Raw genomic sequence first — 27413 nt, 5'->3', positions numbered from 1 at the left:
ACAGAAATTGGGTAACATGTCAGAAGCCCAATGAGTGATTTGCGTGTGAAGTATGAGCAGGTTTGAGAAATTAGAAGATTTGTTATGAATTTTTAAGCATGTAAAATTTTGCAGTGAAAATTGATTGACGTATAACTTCTGAACGGTTTATGCTACGTCAAACGTAGTTTAGAAACTTTTGTCAGCCATGTCTGTAGATCATGTGTATCAATGTTGGTGACATTCCTATGAACGGTCTAGGAGGAGTTGCGTCGTGTTCGTGGCCATGCATTTCGCACAAAAGTGAAGTCACCTCACTTCCTGTTGGGCGTGGCTAATGCATTGGCATTACATTTGTGTCCGGCTTAGTGAGATACATATGTGTACCAAATGGCATGCCACTACTACAAACTACATGGCAACCAGGCACCTTAATGCGGGAGGCCAAAATCACAACGAGTTAGGGGGCGCTATAGAGGCCCTGAGGCCCGCCTGGATCTGGGCTTCTGGTTCTCAGTAGCGGTGGCAGTCTAAGAAAAAGGAGCCAAATTTCGTGCGTTGTCGACCATGGCAAGCGCCCCAATAAGGGTCTTGTAAAGAGTTTGCTTGGCAAGTTTGACAGATCAGAAGCTGCAATATCATTTTTGCCATAACCAGCACCCCCAGGGGCGAAAGTGCACAAAATTTGGTGTAGATGTCAGGTGAGCTATGAAGAGTTTGCGTATGAAGTTTGATGACAATTGAGTAAATAGAAGATGAGATATAGATATTTGAAGAATAAATTTTTTGGTTTTTCCCATGTCAGAAGGTGGCGCTATGCTGTACATGAGCGATTATGAGTTGGAAAAATAAGTGTCTACAACAGCAACGTACTTTCACAAGGTAGTGGTGTGAAGGAAAAGCATTATGGAATTATTAACCAAAAACCCGTTTTGGAGCAATAGCGTCGGCCAAAAACAGCGCCCCCCATGGACGAAAATTTCCAAAATGTGGTAAACATGACATGGGAGGTAGTAAGAGGGTGGCCGTGAAGTTTGACCAAATTTGAGGAAAGATTGGAATTTTTGCCCAAAAATAGCGCCCCCAGTGGCGAAATAGCACAGAAATTGGGTACCATGTCAGAAGCCCAATAAGTGATTTGCGTGTGAAGTATGAGCAGTTTTGAGCAATCAGAAGATTTGTTATGAATTTTTAAGCATGTAAAATTTTGCATCGAAAATTGATTGACGTATAACTTCTGAACGGTTTATCCTACGTGAAACATATTTAGTAACTTTTGTCAGCCATGTCTGTAGATGATGTGTATCAATTTTGGTGACATTCCTATGAACGGTCTAGGAGGAGTTGCGCCGTCTTCGTGGCCATGCATTTCGCACAAAAGTGAAATTACCTCACTTCCTGTTGGGCGTGGCTAATGCATTGGCATTACATTTTTGTCCCGCTTAGTGAGATACATATGCGTACCAAATGGCATGCCACTACTACAAACTACATGGCACCCAGGCACCTTAATGCGGGAGGCAAAAATCACAACGACTTAGGGGGCGCTATAGAGGCCCGGAGCCCCGGCCAAGTTTGGGCTTCTGGTTCTGAGTAGCGGTGGCAATTCTCGGAACTGGTGCCAAATTTCGTGCGTTTTCGCCCATGGCAAGCGCCCCGAAAATGGCCCAACAGCGGAGAAAAATAAAGAAGAAGAAGAAGACGGAAGAAGAAGAAGAAGACGGAAGAAGAAGAATAATAGTGAACTCTTACAAGAACAATAGGGCCTTCGCCCATAGGGCTCGGGCCCTAATAATAATAATACAGTAAATAGCCCTATTCCACAACTGTAGTAATCCATATTATGTCAAGAACTGCTCAAATAAGTAAAGAGAAACGACATCCAGCATTACTTTAAGACATTAAGTGACTTTTAATAAATGAAAATAAAGAAAATACACTGAATTAGAAGATGTGTCCAAACTTTTGACTGGTACACTATGTGATATCTAACTGTGAGTGTATGGATGAGTATATTTTGCAGCTGTAATGTGGCAGCTACAATTTACACACCCTGCTTGTCTCTGTGATTGTAAACCTGCAGTTATCGAGTAGAAGATGTGGCACTACAATATCTTGATGTACAGTTATAATCCCAGAAGGTGTGTATAAATACCAAATGAGTCATTTGAGCAAAATGTGCAATAAAGCTGCAGAGCAATTCAGTCTCTGTTTTATATATGGAGTTCTACAGTATACTGTGTGTTGGGTGACGGGTTTTTTGATGAGCCTGATATATTATCCCAGATGGTCCCATCACAAGTTTAGCTTTTCTTGATGTAAAAATATTGGCACTTTCCTAGCGCTCACAAAAAAAAAAGACACATCATAGAGTCATACATTAAATAGTTATAGACAAATATATTGTAGTCGAAACACAAGTAATAAAAAACCAAGGCTGCTGATAAACTTTCGAGTAGGAGTATACCTCCGAGAGTAGAGTCAGCATGTACATATGGTCTGTATACATGATTATTCAGAACATTTAATGATAGAAAGATAGAAAATACAACCACAAATAAGAGATACACTTTTTTTTTTTCTTTTAAAGCTTGCCAGAAAGGTTCATCTGGTTTAGAATAGAGATGTGAATCAGGACTGAGGGACATAGAAAAGAAGTGAAGGAGCAGCCTGACATGAAACTTGTGGGAGTAACCAAGACAATGTTCATTAACATTCATTCATTCGTTCATTCTTAAGTACCTTTGTTCAGGAAAAAGGGCTTAACATAAACTATCCATTTGTTTACATTTTATGAAAATATCACAGGACGGCCTGTACAGTGGTGCTTGAAAGTTTTTGAACCCTTTAGAGTTTTCTATATTTCTGCATAAATATGACCTAAAACATCATCAGATTTTCACACAAGTCCTAAAAGTAGATAAAGAGAGCCCAGTTAAACAAATGAGACAAAATATTATACTTGGTCATTTATTTATTGAGGAAAATGATCCAATATTACATATCTGTGAGTGGCAAAAGTATGTGAACCTTTGCATTCAGTATCTGGTGTGACCCCCTTGAGCAGCAATAACTGCAACTAAACGTTTCCGGTAACTGTTGATCAGTCCTGCACACCGGCTTGGAGGAATTTTAGCCCATTTCTCCATACAGAACAGCTTCAACTCTGGGATGTTGGTGGGTTTCCTCACATGAACTGCTCGCTTCAGGTTCTTCCACAACATTTCGATTGGATTAAGGTCAGGACTTTGAATTGGCCATTCCAAAACATTAACTTTATTCTTCTTTAACCATTCTTTGGTAGAACGACTTGTGTGCTTAGGGTCATTGTCTTGCTGCATGACCCACCTTCTCTTGAGATTCAGTTCATGGACAATTCCTGTAGAATTTGCTGGTATAATTCAGAATTCATTGTTCCATCAATGATGGCAAGCTGTCCTGGCCCAGATGCAGCAAAACAGGCCCAAACCATGATACTACCACCACCATGTTTCACAGATGGGATAAGGCTCTCATGCTGGAATGCAATGTTGTTTTCCTTTCTGCAAACATAACGCTTCTCATTTAAACCAAAAAGTTCTATTTCGGTCTCATCCGTCCACAAAACATTTTTCCAATAGCCTTCTGGCTTATCCACATGATCTTTAGCAAACTGCAGACGAGCAGCAATGTTCTTTTTGGAGAGCAGTGACTTTCTCCTTGCAACCCTGCCATGCACACCATGGTTGTTCAATGTTCTCCTGATGGTGGACTCATGAAAATTAACATTAGCCAATGTGAGAGAGGCCTTCAGTTGCTTAGAAGTTACCCTGGGGTCCTTTGTGACCTCGCCGACTATTACACGCCTTGCTCTTGGAGTGATCTTTGTTGGTCGACCACTCTTGGGGAGGGTAACAATGGTCTTGAACTTCCTCCATTTGTACACAATCTGTCTGACTATGGATTGGTGAAGTCCAAACTCTTTTTAGAGATGGTTTTGTAACCTTTTCCAGCCTGATGAGCATCAACAACGCTTTTTCTGAGGTCCTCAGAAATCTCCTTTGTTCATGCCATGATACACTTCCACAAACGTGTTGTGAAGATCAGACTTTGATAGATCCCTGTTCTTTAAATAAAACAGGGTGCCCACTCACACCTGATTGTCATCCCATTGATTGAAAACACCTGACTCTAATTTCACCTTCAAATTAACTGCTAACCCTAGAGGTTCACATACTTTTGCCACTCACAGATATGTAATATTGGATCATTTTCCTCAATAAATAAATGATCAAGTATAATATTTTTGTCTCATTTGTTTAACTGGGTTCTCTTTATCTACTTTTAGGACTTGTGTGAAAATCTGATGATGTTTTATGGCACATTTATGCAGAAATATAGAAAATTCTAAAGGGTTCACAAACTTTAAAGCACCACTGTAACTTCAGCTGAGGACAGTTATGAACCGGAGTGATGTAGCTGAGGTTAAGGAACTCTCAGAGCCAGAATTCACAGAACATGCTGACAGCGCTGGTATTTCTACAATTGTTTTTCCCCCCGTGTTTTTTCTGGGGGTATAGTGGGGAAAATAGGCCATGCCTATATTTGGAGTAAATCCAAATATGGATACACATATGGATATTTGGAGCACTAAACAAATACAGAAATTGCATTAAACCAGTCAGAGTCCCTCCTGTGCCAGGACCTGGGCTGTGTCCGACATCACTCACTCATTCACTATTCTCTACTTAGTATCTAGGGAATTCTATATAGAAGACTATATTGTGAGCTAATTGGTAAAATGAAAAAAAAAACACTTTCGGACACTACTCTGCCGTGCCATTATTTACGTCATTACTGTTGCACAATTAAAACGTGCCAGATCAGCCAGCTGGTGGGTTTTCAAAATAATAAATACATGCATGTATTTTTGTGATAAATCCACATTACACTGAATGTATTTCCTACATTAATAAATACAGAGTACTTTGTGTCTGCTGCATCTTTCAGTTCTTTTAAATCAAGACTGAATCTTCATGTTTTAAGTCGTTCAAATTGTGTAAAGCTGCTTTGCGACAATGTTTATTGTTAAAAGCGCTATACAAATAAACTTGACTTGACTTGACTCCTTTCTTTCTTCTTTGCTGCTGCCATTTATTAAATCAAATTTGAGGCTTTTGATGAATTCCTCGCTCTGCACTGTAACTTTTATTCTTATATTTTATCCATCTTATTCTATTTTAGCCTATTTTTTATTCTCTTACTATTTTTAATTGTACTTGAATGTTCGTTTGTAATGTGTTTCTTTCTCCGGCCGTTCACCCCAACACACTTTTTTTTTTTCTCTCAATGCGACCGCAATGCATGATGGGATATGTTGCTTGGTTAGTGACCATCGGTTGTACACTACTTTTCATGGTGCATTGTGGGATACTATGAGTGCACTATATAGGGTGTAATAATTTTCACTTTCCATTCAGACAGCACTACAAAATGACGAACTCACTATATAGTCCACTATATAGTGAGTAGTGAGTGATTTTGGACACAGAGCTGGTCTTCCCAGGCAGTCTCCTGTCCCAGTACGAACCAGGAACTTAGCACACTGGGCGGCGCCAATCTCTGTTTCTATAGCCCTCAGCCTCTTGCCAATTACGTCTTTAGGGTTACAGTGGGAGGCTGATCCTCTGGTAATCGCGGGAATTTGACTTCCTACTCACATCTGTATTGCAGCATGCCTCACCAGATGGCAGTCGGTACCATTTTGATAATGGTCTTTGGTATGACCCAACCATGAGAAGAACTCACCGTCTTCAGGTCGAGCGGTGGACACGCTAACCACTAAGCCAGCTCGCGGTTGTGTTACACCAGTAGTTGCATGTATATTCTCTCTGTAATTTAAATTTTTTTGCATTAATTTTGCATATTTATCAGCATGCATCATGGTGCACAACAATTCAGTCATGAAATGAATCAAATGTTTCTGAAATCAGAATCCCAAAGGCTGATGAGAAGACCCAAATATTCATTTAGCGATTGTGGTTTCATTTTATAGATTGTTAAAAAGACTATTTATCTGACAAATGTCTCTCAGATGTTTCCGAACTATCGTGTTGGATATGACATGAAAGGTTTTCCATTTTTATCAAACTATTAGTCCACACGTAAACAAAGCTAAGGAGATAAACACTTATGTGCTGATAGGCACCACTGAGCCCACATCACTCCACAGTTTAACCTGTATGTCTGAACACGCACACACTGGTTGCGTGTCTGGAAGTGTTTGTCAGGCTGCAGATTTGCGTCACGCAAGGTGTCTTCTATGACCCATGTGACAAGGTGTGTGTTTACAAATCTGCCCATCACTTTGCAAAGAAGTAGAGGTCATACACACACACACACACACACACACACACAAAACTGGTTGCATGAGATGACTAGCAGGCTTTGCTGATAAAATAACATTCCAAGAATATTTCTGACTTTTGTCTTGGTATCCACACCACAGAGTGCACAGAGTACACACACAGTGTGCAGTGAGGAAATCAACACCTTCTCACTCAATTCCTTCATGAATACCTCTTAACATGAGAGCTGATCATCATCAGAGTCACAGAGGAAATCTGAAGTCAACATCTAATAAATAGCATCTTTAACAAACTGCATGGTTTGTATTTATTTATCCCAAAGTGCAGCTGAATTCTTGATTCTGATTAGTTGGTTAAGGTTGATTCATTTCTAGAACAACATGTTCCTGCTAGCAATGCTGGCTGTATCTCAATTCACAGGTTTATAAATAAATAAATGCACTCATACTAATGCATTATTGTTTCTATAGTAACAGCTCATTCACAGGGCCTGGTTTTCTGTGAGGGGATATTTATTAGGCATTTATAGACTGAATCTCCAGTGTCACGCTTTGTTTTCTAACATTGGAAAATCTTCAGAGCAACAAACTTTGTGGCTTGGCAAGGTGCGTTTTTTATCAACTTCAAGAGAGTAAATACAAAATGAGATGTGGGCATTGAGGGAATGATTGTGAATAGTTGCTGTAGTGTAAATGATAACAGGAACTAACTGTCACGCAGATGTTCCACAACTGCAAATGGATAAAGAGTACTTCATAAAAATTGCTGCAGTAACGTGTAAGAGTAACTCCGCTTTGCATCAGGTCGCATCATGCATCATTCAGTACGTTTACACGCATTATAATATTCCAGTATGACAGTATTCGGAATTTGGATCACGTAAATGGTTTGGATATTCCAATTTTAGCCTTTTTCCGAATTTTCAGACGTGCAATATGCATATATCATATGCATATGTGGTTTTGAGGGCGGCACGGTGGTGTCGTGGTTAGCACTGTCACCTCACAGCAGGAAGGTTCTGAGTTTGAGTCCAGCGGCCGACAGGGGCCTTTCTGTGTGGAGTTTGCATGTTCTCCCCGTGTCTGCGTGGGGGTGCTCCGGTTTCCCCCACAGTCCAAAGACATGCAGGTTAGGCTAATTGGTGGCTCTAAATTGACCATAGGTGTGAATGGTTGTTTGTCTCCATGTGTCAGCCCTGCGATAACCTGGCGACTTGTCCAGGGTGTACCCCGCCTCTTGCCCATAGTCAGCTGGGATAGGCTCCAGATTGCCTGTGACCCTGCACTGGATGAAGGGATAGATGGATGGATGGTTTTGGGAGCATTCTTTGGATGTGTGTAGAGTGCATTCAGAATATGCGTCTCATTTGAGGATTTTATGACACTTTACGAGACACTTTACTGTGTCTTGTTTACGGTCACCTCTGTGCGCATTTAACGTTAATTGGAGTCGTACGTTACGACTCCATGTAAACGAGAATATTAATGGAATATTCATTTTAATTCGCCATGCAAACAGGTTAGGAGGAATGTTGTCTTTTTCAGAATAAGGAAAAAAAAAGGAATATTTTGTGTCTGTAAATGTAGTGATTATTTTCCTAAAACAGCATGCCTCCTTATCATGCTTTATTCTGTCCTTCATTATAGTTATCAGGTTTATTGCTGGAAGTAACGGGTGAACCTTTGCAATAATGAGCTTGTGAAAAGAGGGTAATTGAAGTCAGATGTTCTAATCAGTACGTATGGGTTGTTTGACCCATGCTGCCATATGACAGCCTAATCGTAATCACATGCACTGTATCCTGATTAAAAGAGAATTCCATTAAAAGACATGGCCTCCATCAGTCCAGGTCAATAGATCAAACGTATCAAATAGAAGATATTCCATAGATATGATACTCTACTTCAAGGAGGACATCCTGTAAAACTCAGAGCAGAATTGCTCAAACAAACGACAAAGTAGCTTCGAGTGAGAGCTAAAGATCTTCAGGTGTCTCTGATAACATCTCTGTTCGTGACTGTGCTCAGTAAAAGTTGTGTACACTGCGAGCGTATCGCAGACTAAAAAATGATGTGCATTTCTGTAGACTCTCCACTTTATCTGCTCTGCGTGTCTGCACATAGTAAACTAACATCAAATTACAGTTTTGTAATGTAAGATATACCAGACACTGAGAAACATAAGATAGCAGAAGAATGCATGATTTCTGGGTGAACCTTGTGTTTTAGTTTAAGTAGACGGCATCATGGCGAGGATTCCACAGCAGAGTATCAGGGTGAAATGCTGCAGAATGAGCCTAAAGACAGGGTTTTATAAAAGAATGAGCCTTTGTTTAATTGCAGACATGCAGCAGAAAGCTTTTAGTTGAGGTTATGGTCAATAAAAGAGATTCCTCTTCTTAGCAGATGTGAGGGTTTACATTCTTTGTCCATAAATAACCTTGAAGTTTAAATCCATTTCGTTAAGATTATTGCATCAGACTCTTTTTATTACCATTAAGAGTGAAATCATGTTTAGTGTTCATTCCTGACGAAATCCAGTTCTTTCCAAGGGGGTCATAGTGTTTTTTTTTTTTTTAATGTGTATTTCATTCCACACATGCACACATTCGTCCTAAACCCACACCTGACTTTGATTTGACTCACTGCACTTGTGTTTGGAACGCTGCCCTTAGGTGAGCTCGGAGACTGTCTACAATGCATGAGTGATCACTTGGTCTGGAACTAGAGGTATTTGGAACTGTTTTGGTAAATGACCCCTGTACTCCAAAATGAGGTTTCTAGAAAGTGCCTGCTTGCTGTAACATGAATTGTTCTCACATAGCACAAAGTCTGAACCACTTCTAAAATATTTTTCACTTCCAGATGCTTATTCATGGATGGTTAACCTACTTTAGTACACATATGCAGGTGATTATAGGAAATTGTGCACGATGATTGGTCGAGAATTTTGGATTATTTCTCAATAATCACCTCGAGCAAGTTGGCAAAATAGCCACCAGTCACTTTGTCACCGTAAGTGAGGAAGAATTACAAATTATGGAAGAAAATGCTGTTCCTACAATGGTGCTTGAAAGTTTGTGAACCCTTTAGAATTTTCTATATTTCTCCATAAATATGACCTAAAACATCAGATTTTCACACAAGTCCTAAAAGTAGATAAAGAGAACCCAGTTAAACAAAAAATATTATACTTGGTCATTTATTTATTGAGGAAAATGATCCGATATTACATATCTGTGAGTGGCAAAAGTATGTGAACCTTTGCTTTCAGTATCTGGTGTGACCCCCTTGTGCAGCAATTACTGCAACTAAATGTTTCCGGTAACTGTTGATCAGTCCTGCACACCGGCTTGGAAGAATTTTAGCCTATTCCTGCATACAGAACAGCTTCAGCTCTAGGATGTTGGTGGGTTTCCTCACATGAACTGCTCGCTTCAGGTCATTCCACAACATTTCGATTGGATTAAGGTCAGGACTTTGACTTGGTCATTCCACAACATTAACTTTATTCTTTTTTAACCATTCTTTGGTAGAACGACTTGTATGCTGAGGGTCGTTGTCTTGCTGCATGACCCACATTATCTTGAGATTCAGTTCATGGACAGATGTCCTGACATTTTCCTTTAGAATTTGCTGGTATAATTCAGAATTCATTGTTCCATCAATGATGGCAAGCCATCCTGGCCCAGATGCCGCAAAACGGGCCCAAACCATGATACTACCACCACCATGTTTCACAGATGGGATAAGGTTCTTATGCTGGAATGCAGTGTTTTCCTTTCTCCAAACATAACACTTCTCATTTAAACCAAAAAGTTCTATTTTGGTCTCATCTGTCCACAAAACATTTTTCCAATAGTCTTCTGGCTTGTCCACGTGATCTTTAGCAAACCTCAGACGAGCAGCAATGTTCTTTTTGGAGAGCAGTGGTTTTCTCCTTGCAATCCTGCCATGCACACCATTGTTGTTCAGTGTTCTCCTGATGGTGGACTTATGAACATTTGTTAAGGGGGGCGAGATGTGGTCAGATTAGGGTTGCCACTCTTCCCGTAAAATACGGAATCGTCCTTTATTTGGCAATTAAATCTTGTGTCCCATATTGAACCGATACGGGACGCAATTTGTTCCGTATTTTCATAAATGTCCAATACACATGTCTGTCTCACACATATCAACACTAAATCTAACAATAATGAACAAAATAAAACAGGAAATACTACGTTGCGGGATCTACCCAGGACACAAACCCCTCCACTCTGTGTCACGCTCTGTGCATCTGTGCCTGGCTGCCTGCGTCACTGTGTGTGGCGCTGTCACGGCTGCCTAGAGACAGACAACACACACCGGCGCTGCTCAAAAAACCCGGGCCTTTTAAAAATGTCTGCTGCACCCGGGACTCCACCACGTCCTCAAAAGCGTAAACGCTTACAAAAATACAGACGTGAGTGGGAAGAGGCACATCCTTGGCTGGACAGCGTGAGTGGAGATGACTACAGAGCAAACTCTAAAGTCTGTCGGCGAGTGTTTTCAGTGGCGTACGGTGGGCTGTCTGACATTAGACATCATTCGTCAGGAGAGCAACACTGCAGATATGTAAGAACACAGAAGACACAAGTGTCAGTGTCACAGTTCTTTATACCCCAATCATCTCCTGAGAGTGATACGGTATGGGACATTGTCATTTGTTTGATTGATTGATTGATTGTTAGAATTAATGATCATTCATCCGTCTGACTGGACGTGTTAAAAAGGATGACATAGTTGATCCACAAATCAAACTCTCACTAAAAATCTCAGCACCTCACTCACTCACTCACTCACTCACTCACTCACTCACTCACACACAGGACCCCTGTCTTCCACACTCACCCCGCCCCCTCGCTTTCTCATCCAACCACGTACTTGCCCGTACTATACACATTCACTGACAAACAGAAAACACACAACATTATTATTATTATTATTATTCCCATCTCATCTCATTATCTCTAGCTGCTTTATCCTGTTCTACAGGGCCGCAGGCAAGCTGGAGCCTATCCCAGCTGACTACGGGCGAAAGGCGGAGTACACCCTGGACAAGTCGCCAGGTCATCACAGGGCTGACACATAGACACAGACAACCATTCACACTCACATTCACACCTACTGTCAATTTAGAGTCACCAGTTAACCTAACCTGCATGTCTTTGGACTGTGGGGGAAACCGGAGCACCCAGAGGAAACCCATGTGGACACGGGGAGAACATGCAAACTCCACACAGAAAGGCCTTCACTGGCCACGGGGCTCAAACCCGGACCTTCTTGCTGTGAGGCGACAGCGCTAACCACTACACCACTGTGCCGCCCATTATTATTATTATTATTATTATACAACCCCAATTCCAAAAGAGTTGGGACAAAGTACAAATTGTAAATAAAAACAGAATGCAATGATGTGGAAGTTTCAAAATTCCATATTTTATTCAGAATAGAATATAGATGACATATCAAATGTTTAAACTGAGAAAATGTATCATTTAAAGAGAAAAATTAGGTGATTTTAAATTTCATGACAACAACACATCTCAAAAAAGTTGGGACAAGGCCATGTTTCCCACTGTGAGACATCCCCTTTTCTCTTTACAACAGTCTGTAAACGTCTGGGGACTGAGGAGACAAGTTGCTCAAGTTTAGGGATAGGAATGTTAACCCATTCTTGTCTAATGTAGGATTCTAGTTGCTCAACTGTCTGAGGTCTTTTTTGTCGTATCTTCTGTTTCATGATGCGCCAAATGTTTTCTATGGGTGAAAGAGCTGGACTGCAGGCTGGCCAGTTCAGTACCTGGACCCTTCTTCTACACAGCCATGATGCTGTAATTGATGCAGTATATGGTTTGGCATTGTCATGTTGGAAAATGCAAGGTCTTCCCTGAAAGAGACATTGTCTGGATGGGAGCATACGTTGCTCTAGAACCTGGATATACCTTTCAGCATTGATGGTGTCTTTCCTGATGTGTAAGCTGCCCATGCCACACGCACTAATGCAACCCTATACCATCAGAGATGCAGGCTTCTGAACTGAGTGCTGATAACAACTTGGGTCGTCCTTTTCCTCTTTAGTCCGAATGACATGGCGTCCCTGATTTCCATAAAGAACTTCAAATTTTGATTCGTCTGACCACAGAACAGTTTTCCACTTTGCCACAGTCCATTTTAAATGAGCCTTGGCCCAGAAAAGACGTCTGGACTTCTGGATCATATTTAGATACAGCCTCTTCTTTGAACTATAGAGTTTTAGCTGGCAACGGCGGATGGCACGGTGAATTGTGTTCACAGATAATGTTCTCTGGAAATATTCCTGAGCCCATTTTGTGATTTCCAATACAGAAGCATGCCTGTATGTGATGCAGTGCCGTCTAAGGGCCCGAAGATCACGGGCACCCAGTATGGTTTTCCGGCCTTGACCCTTATGCACAGAGATTCTTCCAGATTCTCTGAATCTTTTGATGATATTATGCACTGTAGATGATGTTATGTTCAAACTCTTTGCAATTTTACACTGTCAAACTCCTTTCTGATATTGCTCCACTATTTGTCGGCGCAGAATTAGAGGGATTGGTGATCCTCTTCCCATCTTTACTTCTGGGAGCCGCTGCCACTCCAAGATACTCTTTTTATACCCAGTCATGTTAATGACCTATTACCAATTGACCTAATGAGTTGCAATTTGGTCCTCCAGCTGTTCCTTTTTTGTACCTTTAACTTTTCCAGCCTCTTATTGCCCCTGTCCCAACTTTTTTGAGATGTGTTGCTGTCATGAAATTTCAAATGAGCTAATATTTGGCATGACATTTCAAAATGTCTCACTTTCGACATTTGATATGTTGTCTATGTTCTATTGTGAATACAATATCAGTTTTTGAGATTTGTAAATTATTGCATCCCGTTTTTATTTACAAGTTGTTCTTTGTCCCAACTTTTTTGGAATCGGGGTTGTACATTATTATTATTATTATTATTATTATTATTAGCACACAGCATTCACATTATAATAGTAACAAATAAATAAATAAATACATTTCCTAGATTAAAAATTTTATTTTATTAGTGTGGTTTACTTTAACTGTTTGGATGACATGACTTCATTTCAAGTCATAAGACAGACAGCAGACAAATACTGTTCAATTTAATTAAGAAATTGTCATCCCACCTCTTCGCTCTAGGTTACCGCAGCTGAGGTGACACAGGTGTACCACACCGTCAGGCACAACCTCAGCTACAATAGTGCTGACTGTGCACATAAACTGAATCAAAAGATTCTACCAGATTCAAAGATTGTTAAAAAAATGACTATAGGGAGAACAAAGGCAGAGGCAGTGGTTAAAGATGTCCTTGCTCCAAAGGCAGTGGGTGATGTTCTCAAGGCCCTAACAGCAGATAAACCCCTCCCATTCTGCATTCAGACGGATGCATCAAATAAAGGCAACAGGAATATGTTTCCCCTTGCTGTTCAGTACTTCAGTCCAGAATCTGGGGTCACCAACAAAATACTGGATTTCCTGGAGAATGCAGATGAGTCCACTGCTGGCATTGTAGCTCTCATAGAGCAGTCACTTGACAAATTTGGATTATCATTTGATCAAGTGACAGCATTTAGTGCAAACAATACAAATGTAAATTATGGAATTCACAATTCTGTCTTCACCAACTTGAAAAAGAAACAAAAAGATCTGCTCCAGGGAAACTGCCATGCCCACATTGTGCACAACACGGTAAAGCATGCTCTTGACCAGCTCACTGTAGATGTGGAAAATGTTGTGCTGAAGGTGTATGGCTTCTTTTCTACATCTGCCAAACGAAGAGAATCCCTCAAAGAGTTTGGTAAGTTTTGTGATGTTGAGTTCCAGGAAATTCTACAACATGTCACAACCAGGTGGCTCTCCCTTAATCCAGCCATCACCCGGCTAATGCAAACCTGGCCTGCACTGAAGTCCTACTTCATCAGCCTGGGGGAGGAGTGTCCCAAACAACTTCGAGCTTTGTTAAAGCTCAGTGAGGACTCAACTGAGGAAGATGGAGACATTGTGGAAGTTTACCTTCTCTTCTGCAATAATATCCTCTCTCTCTTTGAGGAAGTTGTGAAGAAGCTGGAGAGTGATGAAACGACCTGTGTTGAGTTGTATTCCATCATGGATAACTTCAAGGAAAAACTCACACAGAGACGGGATGACCAGTTCTTTGGCTATTTAACTAAAGTGAAGCTGCAGCGTCTCCTTCCACATGATGCAGACATGGCAAAGGCAGATTTCACTGCATTTCTCAACACAGCACTGTCATATGTTGAGAGATGGTTCAACTTTTCAGAAGAAAACTGGTTGTTCTCACTGCTACCTCTTTCTCTGCACCATGGCACCTTGACCTTCAGTGATATTGAGAGGGTAACCACAAAGCTCAACCTCATCCATAAAGTCAACATGGATGAACTTTATGATGAATGCGCCACAGCAAAGCCCATTCTGAAGAGGCTCAAAGAAGATGCTGAGGATGAATGGAAGTCCAAAGGTGTGGCTGCCAGGTGGGTGGTTCTCTTTCAAGTAGCTGACCTGCCTCACATGCTGTCTGTCATCAGCCACATCTTGAGCATCCCAGCATCCACTGGATATGTGGAAAGGGTATTTTCAAGAATGGCCAACAAATGGAGTGACTGCAGGAACAGGTGCTCCACGGAGCTCATAAGGAGTGAGCTCCTGATCACTCTAAACTTTGAGCAGTCCTGTTCAGAGTTTTACAACAGCGTTTTGAAAGACAAAGAGTTACTCAGTGCAGCAAGGAGTAACAAGAAGTACACTTGGAAAAAGAAGTGAGGGAAATCTGTTGACTGTTTAAATCTGGTCTACTCCACAGACAAGAGAAACACAACAGTTCCTGATGAACTCAGGACTGTTGAGGGAAAGAATAATGTTTTGCACTCTCTTGTTTTCTGCATTCTTGAATAAGCAGACATACATGTTTGTTGTGTTTTTGTTGTTTTTTGTTCTCTTTTTTCCTCTCCAAGTAAAAATGTCCCCAAGGTTCACAAAGAGAGTCCCTACACCAAGAACAGTTATGCACTTACATTTACAGTGATATTAAGTTCTCAATATATTTAGATTATATTTTAAAAGTTCATTGTTGCCTACTTGTACATTGTACATTTTTACAGCATTGGCAATAAAGCATTTCAAGCTTTAAGTATGAGTAATTGCTTTCTTGATTACCCCTTTACTAAAAACACCTACAAAATAAAACATACCACTGCTGCGGGTACCCCACCCCATGAGAGTCGTGCCCGTGGTGGTCATGGCCCCAAGGAGCCATGGTGGGCATCCCTTATTTTCATGTCTGAATGGTGGCAACCCTAGGTCAGATAGGATCCAAAAGCAGAACACAAACCAGAAAATCCAATGAATAAAAAATGATGTAATTAAAGTCCAAAAAGTCCATGAACAAAAATAGCAAGAACAATCCAGACAAAAAACTTGAGACAAAAAGACATAGTGCAAAAACATAAAAAAAAAATGACAAAATGAGAGTGCAAAAACTGTGGCTAAGACTAGGCAAAACAAAGAGCAAAAATCCAGGAGGCAAAATAGCACAGAGACGATGTGAGAAACAGACAAGGCGTTCTGGCAAAGTCCCCTTCTGAGAACGGCCTATTTATATATAACAGAGCAGACCAGGAAGTGAATGCCAGCAAGATGGAAGTCCCGTCCCAGATCCGGATTGTGCTGAACTGGGAGATAGTAAATCTCCGGAGTGGAAGTCCGGGGCGGATCATGACATCATTAACAATAGCCAATGTGAGAGAGGCCTTCAGTTGCTTAGAAGTTACCCTGGGGTCCTTTGTGACGTCACCAACTATTACATGCCTTGCTCTTGGACTGATCTTTTTTGATCGACCACTTCTAGGGAGGGTAACGAACTTGAATTTCCTCTATTTGTACACAATCTGTCTGACTGTGGATTGGTGGAGTCCAAACTCTTTAGAGATGGTTTTGTAACCTTTTCCAGCCTGATGAGCATCAACAATGCTTTTTCTGAGGTCCTCAGAAATCTCCTTTGTTCGTGCCATGTTACACTTCCACAAACATGTTGTGAAGATCAGACTTTGATAGATCCCTGTTCTTTAAATAAAACAGGGTGCCCACTCACACCTGATTGCCATCCCATTGATTGAAAATACCTGACTCTAATTTCACCTTCAAATTAACTGCTAATCGAAGAGGTTCACATACTTTTGCCACTCACAGATTTGCAATATTGGATCATTTTCCTCAATAAATAAATGATCAAGTATAATATTTTTGTCACGTTTGTTTAACTGGGTTCTCTTTATCTACTTTTAGTACTTGTGTGAAAATCTGATGATGTTTTAGGTCATATTTATGCAGAAATATAGAAAATTCTAATGGTTCAGAAACTTTCAAGCATCACTGTATCTCACAAAGTTTGGTCTAAAACTATCCAAAAAGGTAGGTTGGACTTTGTCTCAGTTATTATTCACTGATATTCAGTGATATTCAGATTATTTTGATTATTTCATTACACGATTATTGGTGCCGCTTGTAAAGATTAGTATAAAGAGTTAGAAAAACTTCACTTTTTGGTGGTAACTTCATCTCACACTGAAAAAATTAGAAAAATCCAACCTTTAATTGAAATAAATTCATTCAGAGAAAAACAAATTCCTCATTAAATAATTAAATATTTTCAACAAAAACACATGTTCCACTCTTATTGGCACCCCTGGAAATGATCGTGAACACAATGTACTTGAAGCATGTTTCCCATTTAAATTGTACATCATTTTTGAGTTGATTGGAGTGTGTAGGAACTTTCAAGCTGTAATCTATGGCTTCCTGATTAACTGAGGGACAAATATGAGATGACACCGAGGTCAAATTCTCTTAGTCATTCTTCAACGAGGAAAGATAAGAGAGAACACACAAACCAAATGAGGGAGAAGTGTGTTGACCTTCATAAGTCAGGGAATGGTTATAAAAAATAGCTACTCACCTGAAAATGTCCATTTCTACTGTTAAGGCAATAATAAAAAAGCAGACACCAACTGGAACTGTTACAAACTCGCCTGGAAGAGGAGCCAAGTTTATTTTGCCTCATGTACAGTGAGGAGGAGGGTAAGAGAAGCAAAAAAAAAAATCTCCAAGAATCACTGCTGGTGAATTACAAGAAAAAGTAAAATCTTGTGGTTTCCAAGTCTCCAAAACCACCATCAGACTCCACCTCCATGCCAACAGATTATTTAGAAGATGCCAGAAAAAAAGCCTTTTCTGTCATTTAACTACATAACAGCCTGAAGTTTGTGAAATGCTATTACAACTTTGACTGGAAATGTGTTTTCTGTTCTGATGAAACAAATATGAAGCTTTCTGACAATAAACACTCAAAGTGGGTTTGGTGTAAAAAGAAGGATGACTATAATGAAAAGAACCCAATCCCAACTGTAAAATATGGGGGAGGTTCTGTGTGTTTTGGGGCTGTTTTCCCCCAGAAACCCTGGAAACCTTGTTAGGGTTCATGGCATCATGGACTCCATGAAATACCAGGAAATTTTAAATCAAAATCTGGCTGCTTCTGACAGGAAACTAAAACTGGGTCATCATTGGATCTTCCAGCAGGACAATGATTTGAAGTATATGTCCAAAATGGTTCGCTCACCACAGAATCAAGCTCACCACAGAATCAAGCCCTGGCCATCTCATTCTCCTGGCCTGAACCCCATTGAAAACCTGTGGGCTGAGCTGAAGAGGAGAAAGCACAAGAGAGGGCTAAGGACCATGGATGATCTGGAGAGACTGTGTAAAGAGGAATGGTCTCAGATGCCCTGCTGTGTATCTCCAACCTTATAAAATGTTATGGGAGACACTCAGTGCTGTTTAGGGAAGTTGTACAAAGTATTAAATGCAGGGGTACTAATAACAGTGACACATGTTTTTGTTGAACATAATTATTTCTTGATGAGGGATTTGTTTTTTTCGCTGAATAAATTTATTTCAATTAAATGTTTGCTTTTTCTAATTTTTTTCAGTGTGAGATGAAGTGACTTTGCCAAAAGGTGGATTTTTTTTCTAACCCTTTTTTACTCCTCTTTACAAGGGGGCACTAATAATCCTGGAGGGCACCATATATATTACATATTAGATAAGAGCATATTACATAAGAGACACTTTTCAGACAAAAAAAAAAACAAAACACACATAATGAAGGCTACTGGGTTTTGGTGCAAAATGAAGAAGCAAGTGTTAGAGTTAAAGTGTCCAGAAGAACTGTGGCTGGTTCTGCAAGATGCTCAGTGAAACCTACAGCTCATTTCCTTATAACACTGCACTCATTGTACCTGAGACTAAACCTTTATAAAAATCGGCACTGATATAATTTAATATGGGGCTGCAATTTACAGGGGCCTTTCTGTGTGGAGTTTGCATGTTCTCCCCGGGTTTCCTCTGGGTGCTCTGGTTTCAAAGACATGTGGTTAGGTTAGCCATGGCCTGAGATTGGGCTGAAGTGCCCATGAGCAAGGTACCTAACCCCCAACTGCTCCCCAGGTGCTGTAGCATAGCTGCCCACTGCTCTGGGTGTGTGTGCTCACTTGTGTGTGTGCGTGTGTGTTCACTGCTTCAGATAGGTTAAATGTAGAGGAGACATTTCACTGTCTACTTACGGTAAGTCTGTGTTTGAGTGCATGTGTGACAAATAAAGGCTTTTTCTCTTCTTCTTCTTCTTTTTCTTCTTCTTAACGTACTAGAGTATTGAAAACCAGAAAGGAGTTGATGTTACGAACATTTAAAAAAAAAAACCTTTATAAAAATCGGCGGGCGGCACGGTGGTGTAGTGGTTAGCGCTGTCGCCTCACAGCAAGAAGGTCCTGGGTTCGAGCCCCGGGGCCGGCGAGGGCCTTTCTGTGTGGAGTTTGCATGTTCTCCCCGTGTCTGCGTGGGTTTCCTCCGGGTGCTCCGGTTTCCCCCACAGTCCAAAGACATGCAGGTTAGGTTAACTGGTGACTCTAAATTGACCGTAGGTGTGAATGTGAGTGTGAATGGTTGTCTGTGTCTATGTGTCAGCCCTGTGATGACCTGGCGACTTGTCCAGGGTGTACCCCGCCTTTCGCCCGTAGTCAGCTGGGATAGGCTCCAGCTTGCCTGCGACCCTGTAGAAGGATAAAGCGGCTAGAGATAATGAGATGAGATGAGATAAAAATCGGCACTGATATAATTTAATATGGGGCTGCAATTTACACGTGATGTGAGATGTGTGTCATGGAGCATTCATTCCTGTGCTTGCTTTGACAGGGTTCATAAATATATCTGAACTGAAAGTCATATTATTATGAACATATATTACAGCACTTGTCCAGGGTGTACCCCACCTCTCGCCCATAGTCAGCTGGGATAGGCTCCAGCTTGCCCGCAACCCTGTACAGGATAAGCGGCTACAGATACTGAATGCATGGATGGGTGTATTACAGCTGTACGTGAACACATAATATTATGATCCAGAAGTACTGCTGCAGTGTGATTATAGTCTGAACATTTGCCATATATTGTGTGGATTATGGACCCAAACTACACAATATGGAGCAATACAATATAAATATTGTATTTCATAGGTTGTGTTTTATGTGTTAAGTTTGTCCTGCTGAATCATGCTGCATGTGAAGGCATGAATATACGATGGCGTATTAGGGGCATTGTAGGTTTAAAAAAACAAACAAACAAACAAATAAATAAATAACGGAGCTGAGGAAGGGGGTAATATTCTGATTAAAAAAACTCAGATATTAAAGTTGTACATTTATAAGTAAAAACTCGGATTTTCTCAGAGATTATAAAATCAAAAATTTGCAAGAAAAAAATCAGAAATTCCGAGACTAAAAGTTGGCAATTCCAGTATGAAGAAGTCACACATTTATGATTAATTTCTTTTTTTAAATAATGTTTTTTTTCACGGAACCGGATCACTTCACTTTGCAAGGGTGGATCAACATCATCACACCACAGACGCCACGGCTGAGCCGAGAGTTATAGGAAATATAGTATTTTCCTCCTCAAGTACTAAGAAATTTTTAACTGCATTTCCCAGAATGCACTGCAGCTGGGAAGCACATGACTGATTGTTGCACTTCCTGGATGCAACAAGAGATGGATGTATAAACTGCGCAGATTTGTTTATCCATGTGCTGTTTTTGTCTTAGCTGATTAAAAAAGTAGAATATAAGAGAATAAAGCCATGGGGAAGCTATGTCCTAGTGGTTAGAGAAACAGCTTTGAGACCAAAAGGTTGCTGGTTTGATTCCCTGGACTGGACAACAAGAATGGCTGAAGTGCCCTTGAGCAAGGCATCTATCCCCCTACTGCTTACCAGGCTGCTCTGGGTATGTTGTACTTCAAAGAGATTTTTATCTTTAATTCTCAGAATGCACTGCAGCCAGGAATCCAAGATGTAGGAACGTTTTTTTCTCATAAATTTATGACTTCTTAGGCTACATCCACACTGATACTTTTTGGTTTTTGCATCACTTTTGTGACATTTACGCCTGGTGTCTGCACTGCTCTGGAGTTTTCAAGCCTCGAAAACAGCGACTTTTGGAAACGATGATCCTGACACCCACATTTGCTTCCTGATTAGGTCTTATCAGTCACAACATATCCTTCCCTGAGTCATCACGCTCCTATCATGAGACCCATTCCTGGAAGAAAACAAATGGCATCAGCTGTTTATACTGGCACATGCATTATTATTATTATTATTATTATTATTATTATTATTTCTGATACCTACAATGGCCTGAATACACCATTGTATAAATGTAACTCAAGAGAAACAAAAAATATGTTTTGTCTTCATGCCATGTGAGTGCAGTATAAAAGGCCACGCTGATTAGCATGGACACGGTGCCTCGTCTCGATGTGTTTACTGCATCCGGAGTACAATGGGCCTTACTAATGACATGTTTGTCATTTCGCTAGCGTTACAGTGGTGTTAGTATTCATTTCATTAGCATCCCTGCAGGAATACCATAAAGTTCAACTCTCTTTTTTTAATTTTAGATTTCCCCCCTCATTTTGTGTGTAGCTCTCTATACTCTAGAGTGTTAATAGATTTTCAGAGTGAGTCGAAAGCATTTCCATTAAGTGCTCCAGTACAAAACTCAAAACAAAACAAACATTTGAAGAAGAACAACTTTATTCATCACACATACACTTGTGAAACTCCTTTTAACCCATCTGAAGCAGTGAACACACACACGAGCAATGAGCACACACAAATACAGCACCCAGGGAGCAGTTAAGGGGTAGGTGCCTCACTCAAGGGCACCTCAGCCTGCCCCATGTTAACCTAACTGCATGTCTTTGGACTGTGGGGGAAACCAGAGCAAACCCATGCAGACACGGGGAGAACATACAAACTCCACACAGAAAGGCCCCTGTTGGTTGCTGGGCTCGAACCCAGAACCTTCTTGCTGTGAGGCAACAGTGCTAACCACTACACCACCATGCCGTATGAGTTTAACTCGTCACAAAATAAACTCTACAGTTTTGAACCCATAATGTCCATAATGTCCATAATGTTTCTCCTGTAATCAAACATTTCTTTCAGTGGGTGTGGTTTCTTTGAGTATGACTCCGCCCCCACGGACAGGGCACGAGGGCTCACTGAATGGTTCGACGAATCTAAAAATGATGCAAATCTGACCCTTTTCTCAGCCCAGTTGAAATTTTGGAGTGATGTGATCACCAGTAAAGGGAATTGATTTTGGAAGACTGGTGTTGCTCTTGTATAATTCCAGAGCCTTTCTCAGGTTTACTAGCAGTTAACCAGAGAGCGAGCTGTTAAGGATGGTCATTCCTTCAATCGTTTTTAGTATATTTTTATATTGTTTTACATCATTTTAAATATTAAAATTACAAGTTCAGTGTTCAACTGTTTTTCTTACTTTTATAGTATGTGTAGTACAGAGTATCCGTGGATAGAGCTGAACAATCATGCTGACTCTGTCCTCTCTCTTACTTTCTGTCCATAGATGATTATGACAACCCTGAGGTCCCGAAACTGGAGAAGAGCATCAGTGGCAGCAGTCCATCCAGGGACCATCTCCTCCTCACCGTGGCCACACTCTTCCTCATTGCACTCTCCATCTCCTAGCACTCACCTCCAGAATGTCATCATGCCACTGAGGCCTGGAGGACAGCAGGGGTGGGATATTAGAGATAGGAGAAGAAGATGATTTTGAAGGACAAACATTTCAAAACAGGAGAGGAAAGGAACAGCGGGAATAGGACTAGCGGGATGCGATGGCCTTCTTCTGTCCAACAGTGGAACATGAACCTGGACTTTATAATGACAACTTTGCCAATCAGCTCGAGCCATACTGTCAGACAGTGTGTCTGTGTGTGTGTGTGTGTGTGTGTGTGTGTGTGTGTGAGAGAGAGAGTGAGAGAAGCTGAATGAGTGTTCACACACATACTGTTTGCAAATCATTCAAGCGAAAACCTCCACTCAGTCTAATTAGTTACTTTATGAACTAATGAATGGCCGCTTAGCGATTAAGTTGAATTGATGCTCAAGATGAATGATGGATTAACATTCAAGTCACTGTGGATCATTAGCAGCAGAAAAAAATGTTTATGTGGAATAATAATGCTGAGGTAAATGACACGGGCAGCACCTAAAGAGCTTCATTCTCAATTCAGTTCACTCTCTCTCTCTCTCTCCACAGTAAACCTACAGGATTATCACGTTTACAAACGCATCAGAAATAGGATTGCCAAATGCCCTCCTTACGCTGATGGATTTACACAGTTACACTTACAGAACTGCTTTCAGTCGGAAATCTCAGTGTAGCTGTCAGGAGACAAAGGTAGCTTTCGTGTTTCCCAAATTACAACATCATTTTTCCCATTTTCAGATTGTTCAGATTATTTTGGAGCAAACAAAATATCACGCTTCATTTACATATATATCTCACCGGCCACTTTAATAGGAGCTTGTTCTTGATTCTAAGATTCCTGTTCTTGGCTGCAGAAGTGGAACCCAATGTGGTCTTCTGCTGTTGCATACTGAGATGCTTTTCTGCTCACCATGGTTGTAAAGAGTTGCTTTGAGTTACTATATCCTTCCTGGCAGCTCGAACCAATCTGGCCATTTTCCTCTGACCTCTCTCATCAACAATGCGTTTGTTTCCACCCACAGAACTGTCGCTCACTCAACGTTTTTTGATTGTCACACCATTCTGTGTAAACTCTAGAGACTGTTGTGTGTGAAAACCCCAGGAGATCAGCAGTTTCTGAAACACTCAAACCAGTCCATCTGGCTCAAACCAACCCCCATGCCACAGTGAAAGTCACACGTTTGAGATCACAATTTTTCCCATTCTGGTGGTTTGAAGTGAACATTAACTGAAGCTCTTGATTTGTATCTGTGTGATTTTATGCATCGTGCTGCTGTCAAGGGATTGGCTAACTAGACAACTGCGTAAAACAGCAGGTGGATGGGTGTTCCTATTAAAGTGGCTGGTGAGTGTATATACAGTATATGGATATATAGATATATATTCCACTATTTGTGATTTCTGTCCAAATTCGTTGCTATTCTGTTAAAATGATGGAAACCATAGAGACAGAATATCCGTGTCCTAACTGCCACTGAGCTGATTGCTTCAAAATATTTTACTGATGAAGTTATAAATATTTCAGAACTGTTTCTCCTTCATTCATTTATTCATTTTCTTAACAAGACTTGAACTTTGGAGCCATACTGTTTTCTTAATAAGGGAAAATACACCACATGGACCTTGGCAATCAGTGTGTGTGTGTGTGTGTGCGCTTCGAGCTGAATTTGGTGCCTGTAGAAACAGTAGCGTAAGCTGGTGATACTGAAATGCTCTGCTTTTCTCCACTGGACTGCATTCTTTTCTATACCAAGGCTTTTTCTTCATGGACAAATATGTTTAACTGGAGGACACATGTGGAAAACTTATGTACATAAACACAAACATATGATGGATCATTGGATTTTTCTCTGCACCGGTTCTTACAGGACCAGGAGAGCCCTGGAGCTGAAAAGCGGTTCAAAACCGGTTCAGAGGAGTCTCGTCTCTCCACTGCTTCTTTCTCAGCTTCATCGAATCCTATCAGTAGTTGCCACTATAAACTGGAATGCAGTGGTTGTCTTTTTAAAGTTCAGCTCACACCCAGCTTGTGAAAAGAGCATTAGATGTTTGGGAATAAAGATAACGAACGACATCGAGGACTTGGCACGTGTCACATGCAGTTTAGCTATCGTACATGCAAATAAGTGCTTTGGGTTTCCGTGTTCTGTGGGGATTTTCCACAGAGCGACGTTCTTCTTACAACATTTGTTCTCTTTTTACATCTCGACGAGCACCTTAAACCCAGGCCGAGCTCCCAACGCTCCAGCTCAGCAGAACAGGCTTTCGCAGTCGAGGATTTCGCCTACGGGATCATGAACATTCCTAAGATTATAGATTTAGTAGGTTTAAGTTAACATGCTAAATGAAATCTAATGAGTATGTGTAACTCGCGAGGTACTGTAGGACGAGTTTGATATAGCATTTGAAGCCAAATGAGTTTTTCGATTAGCTTTAGATTAGCGGGAACTCATAGATGTCCACTCTGTACATTCTGCTAATGTGGTTACCATGGTAACATGCTGTCGTAGAGCAACGAGTAAAATGCTAATGACTTGAATGCTCAGTATGACGTGGGACCCAGATCATTTTTACCAACTTTGCTTTGACTTCTACGTCGATTTTTCTTGTTGTGTATTTTAAGGCTAATGTATTGGGCTCGGGTTCATTCGGGAAACGTGTGTGTTCTGGTCGGGGTCGTTACTTTTACTGCGGGTGGGGGATTTAAGAAGAGCTGATGGAGCAAATGATGAAAAAGTATCAACTGTTGCACTTCAAAACTTAGACACGAGTTTGTGTGTGTGTGCGTGTCCTTGTTTGAGCGGCTGTGTAAATGGTCAAATAATTGAAAGACATTGTGTTTCTTTATACTGATCAACGTGTGTGTGTGTGTGTGTGTGTGTGTGTGTGTGTGTGTGTGTGTGTGTGTTGCTTGATTGTATGTTTTCGCTGCGCATGTGTGCAAGAGAGTCTGGGTCGTTTAGAAGAAACAACAAAAGCATTTATTAGTGTTGGAAACAACCATTTAAAATCATGTTTACCTTCGACTGGAATGAATTTAAAGAACTTGAAAAACAAATAAAGTGTAACAGACCATAACAAAAGGTCATAATAACAATAATAATAATAATCATGATAACAAAACAACCTGCCTCAGCCTGCTGTTTCTCATAAATGTGAAATGTTTGAAACCTGAGTTAAGATCTGGAATGTAAATTGAAGGTCAATTTTAAAGGGGGGGGGGGATATAAATGCACACAGTTGAACAAGTCTTTTTCACACACCTTAAGACATGACTGTCCTCTACAATCAGCCTACCCAAGGAGACTCAATCCCTCGTTATCTCTTTTAGTTCCATTATCACAGCGCAGATAATATCTCTGTGTGTGTGTGTGTGTGGCTCCAGAAGCAAAGAGATTACATCACTAACTTACTATAAATCCTATCTGATGCTGTGAGTTCGCTCATATCTAATCTCACCTTCACACTCGCTATAATAGCATGTCTGCATATGGGCCACACAATGTCACTTTCAAACCTTGAAAATATTTCCTGCTTATTATTTTTTTACTCGCAGGCCCCTAACTCCATGATACGCATCACACTCTCTGACCCTGTATTAAAGATGTTGCATCTTTTCCTAATTCCTGTGATTCCTCTTACAGCTGAAGCAGTTTAGCCCAAAGCTAGAATTGAAGGCATGGCGTTCTCACCGTGCACAACAGAACAGATGTTGGGGAACAGAATCATAATTGTTTGATTCGTCTCCTGAATCCTCAGTCGAGCAGACCTGCAGAGGCACAGTGGGCAGGCAATCAGGAAACTTTCCACTCACTAATTTCTTACATGTTCTGATGGGGCTTTTTATCATTTCCCAATGATGAGTAAGCCGTCTGCGAAAACAGTCGGCAACAATAGCAGCGATACACGGTTCTGCCTTCTGCTGTCCAGACTCTGACTTCACAAGAGAAGTCTGGTGTGGAGAACTAATGAGTAACATTTCCCACTTCAACCAGCACACACAGTGATCCCTAAATCCTAAAGTGATGTGAACCAGTCTAGAAACAACAAAAATAATATATTATGTTGACACAAAACATCAGCAATCTTGATAAGTTTCCCATTAGGCCGTCTCTCATCCTCAGCCGATATGTATAGTGCATTTCTTCCATCATAAAAATATGACAAAATGAAGAACATTTTAAAGATTTTTTCAACTCATTTAAGTCAGTTGAGTGAATTGACTTCCTTTGATTCCTTCCACCATTCTTTTATCTTTTTTCTTTTTTTTTTGTCTACACAACACCAGAGCAAAGCAGACTTGATAAGAAAAGAAAATCTGCTTCCTGTGACGCCTTCGATGGTTCAGGCTATGTGTATCTTCACATCTGACCTTTACTATTTCCATCATCTGACATATCGGAGATAAATGTGTGCTTTGATGTCAGCTACCACAGGGGTTAAAGGGTTATTCTGTTTAATGGTTCTGGCTGCTCAGTGTCAATGTCAAAACAGTTCATTTATAAAGAACATGACAGAGCACAATTTTAAGAATCAAATTAAAGTGTGATCAGACAAATCAGACATAGTGTGTCAAAATCATACTTTATTCCAAAATTTCTTTACTTACGTTTCCTTGCAACTTCATTTGTAGCCCATACAGTGTCTTGCAAAAGTATTCATCCCCCTTGGTGTTTGTCCTGTTTTGTCGCATTATAAGCTGGAATGAAAATGGATTTTTTTTTTTGGGGGGGGGGGGGGTTAGCACCATTTGATTTACACAACATGCCTACCACTTTAAAGGTGCATTTTTTTTTTTGTGACACAAACAATAGTTAAGATGAAAAACAGAAATCTGGAGTGTGCATAGGCATTCACCCCTCCCCAAAGTCAATACTT

General features: G+C 40.7%; 1 protein-coding gene across 1 annotated transcript in view; it reads left to right on the top strand.

The window, feature by feature from the left end:
• Window positions 1-25602, top strand: part of efna3b (ephrin-A3b) — a 253485-nt gene extending 227883 nt beyond the window's left edge. Inside the window, exon 5 of the mRNA XM_060920465.1 lies at window positions 22389-25602. Within this exon, the coding sequence (XP_060776448.1) occupies window positions 22389-22510 (122 nt within the window). The 3' untranslated portion in view covers window positions 22511-25602. The remainder of the gene's footprint in view (window positions 1-22388) is intronic.
• The last annotated feature ends 1811 nt before the right edge of the window (window positions 25603-27413 follow it).

This window comes from Neoarius graeffei, chromosome 5, assembly GCF_027579695.1.
Source record: "Neoarius graeffei isolate fNeoGra1 chromosome 5, fNeoGra1.pri, whole genome shotgun sequence".
Classification (NCBI taxonomy): domain Eukaryota; kingdom Metazoa; phylum Chordata; class Actinopteri; order Siluriformes; family Ariidae; genus Neoarius; species Neoarius graeffei.
This window is presented reverse-complemented; position numbering and strand designations above follow the sequence as displayed.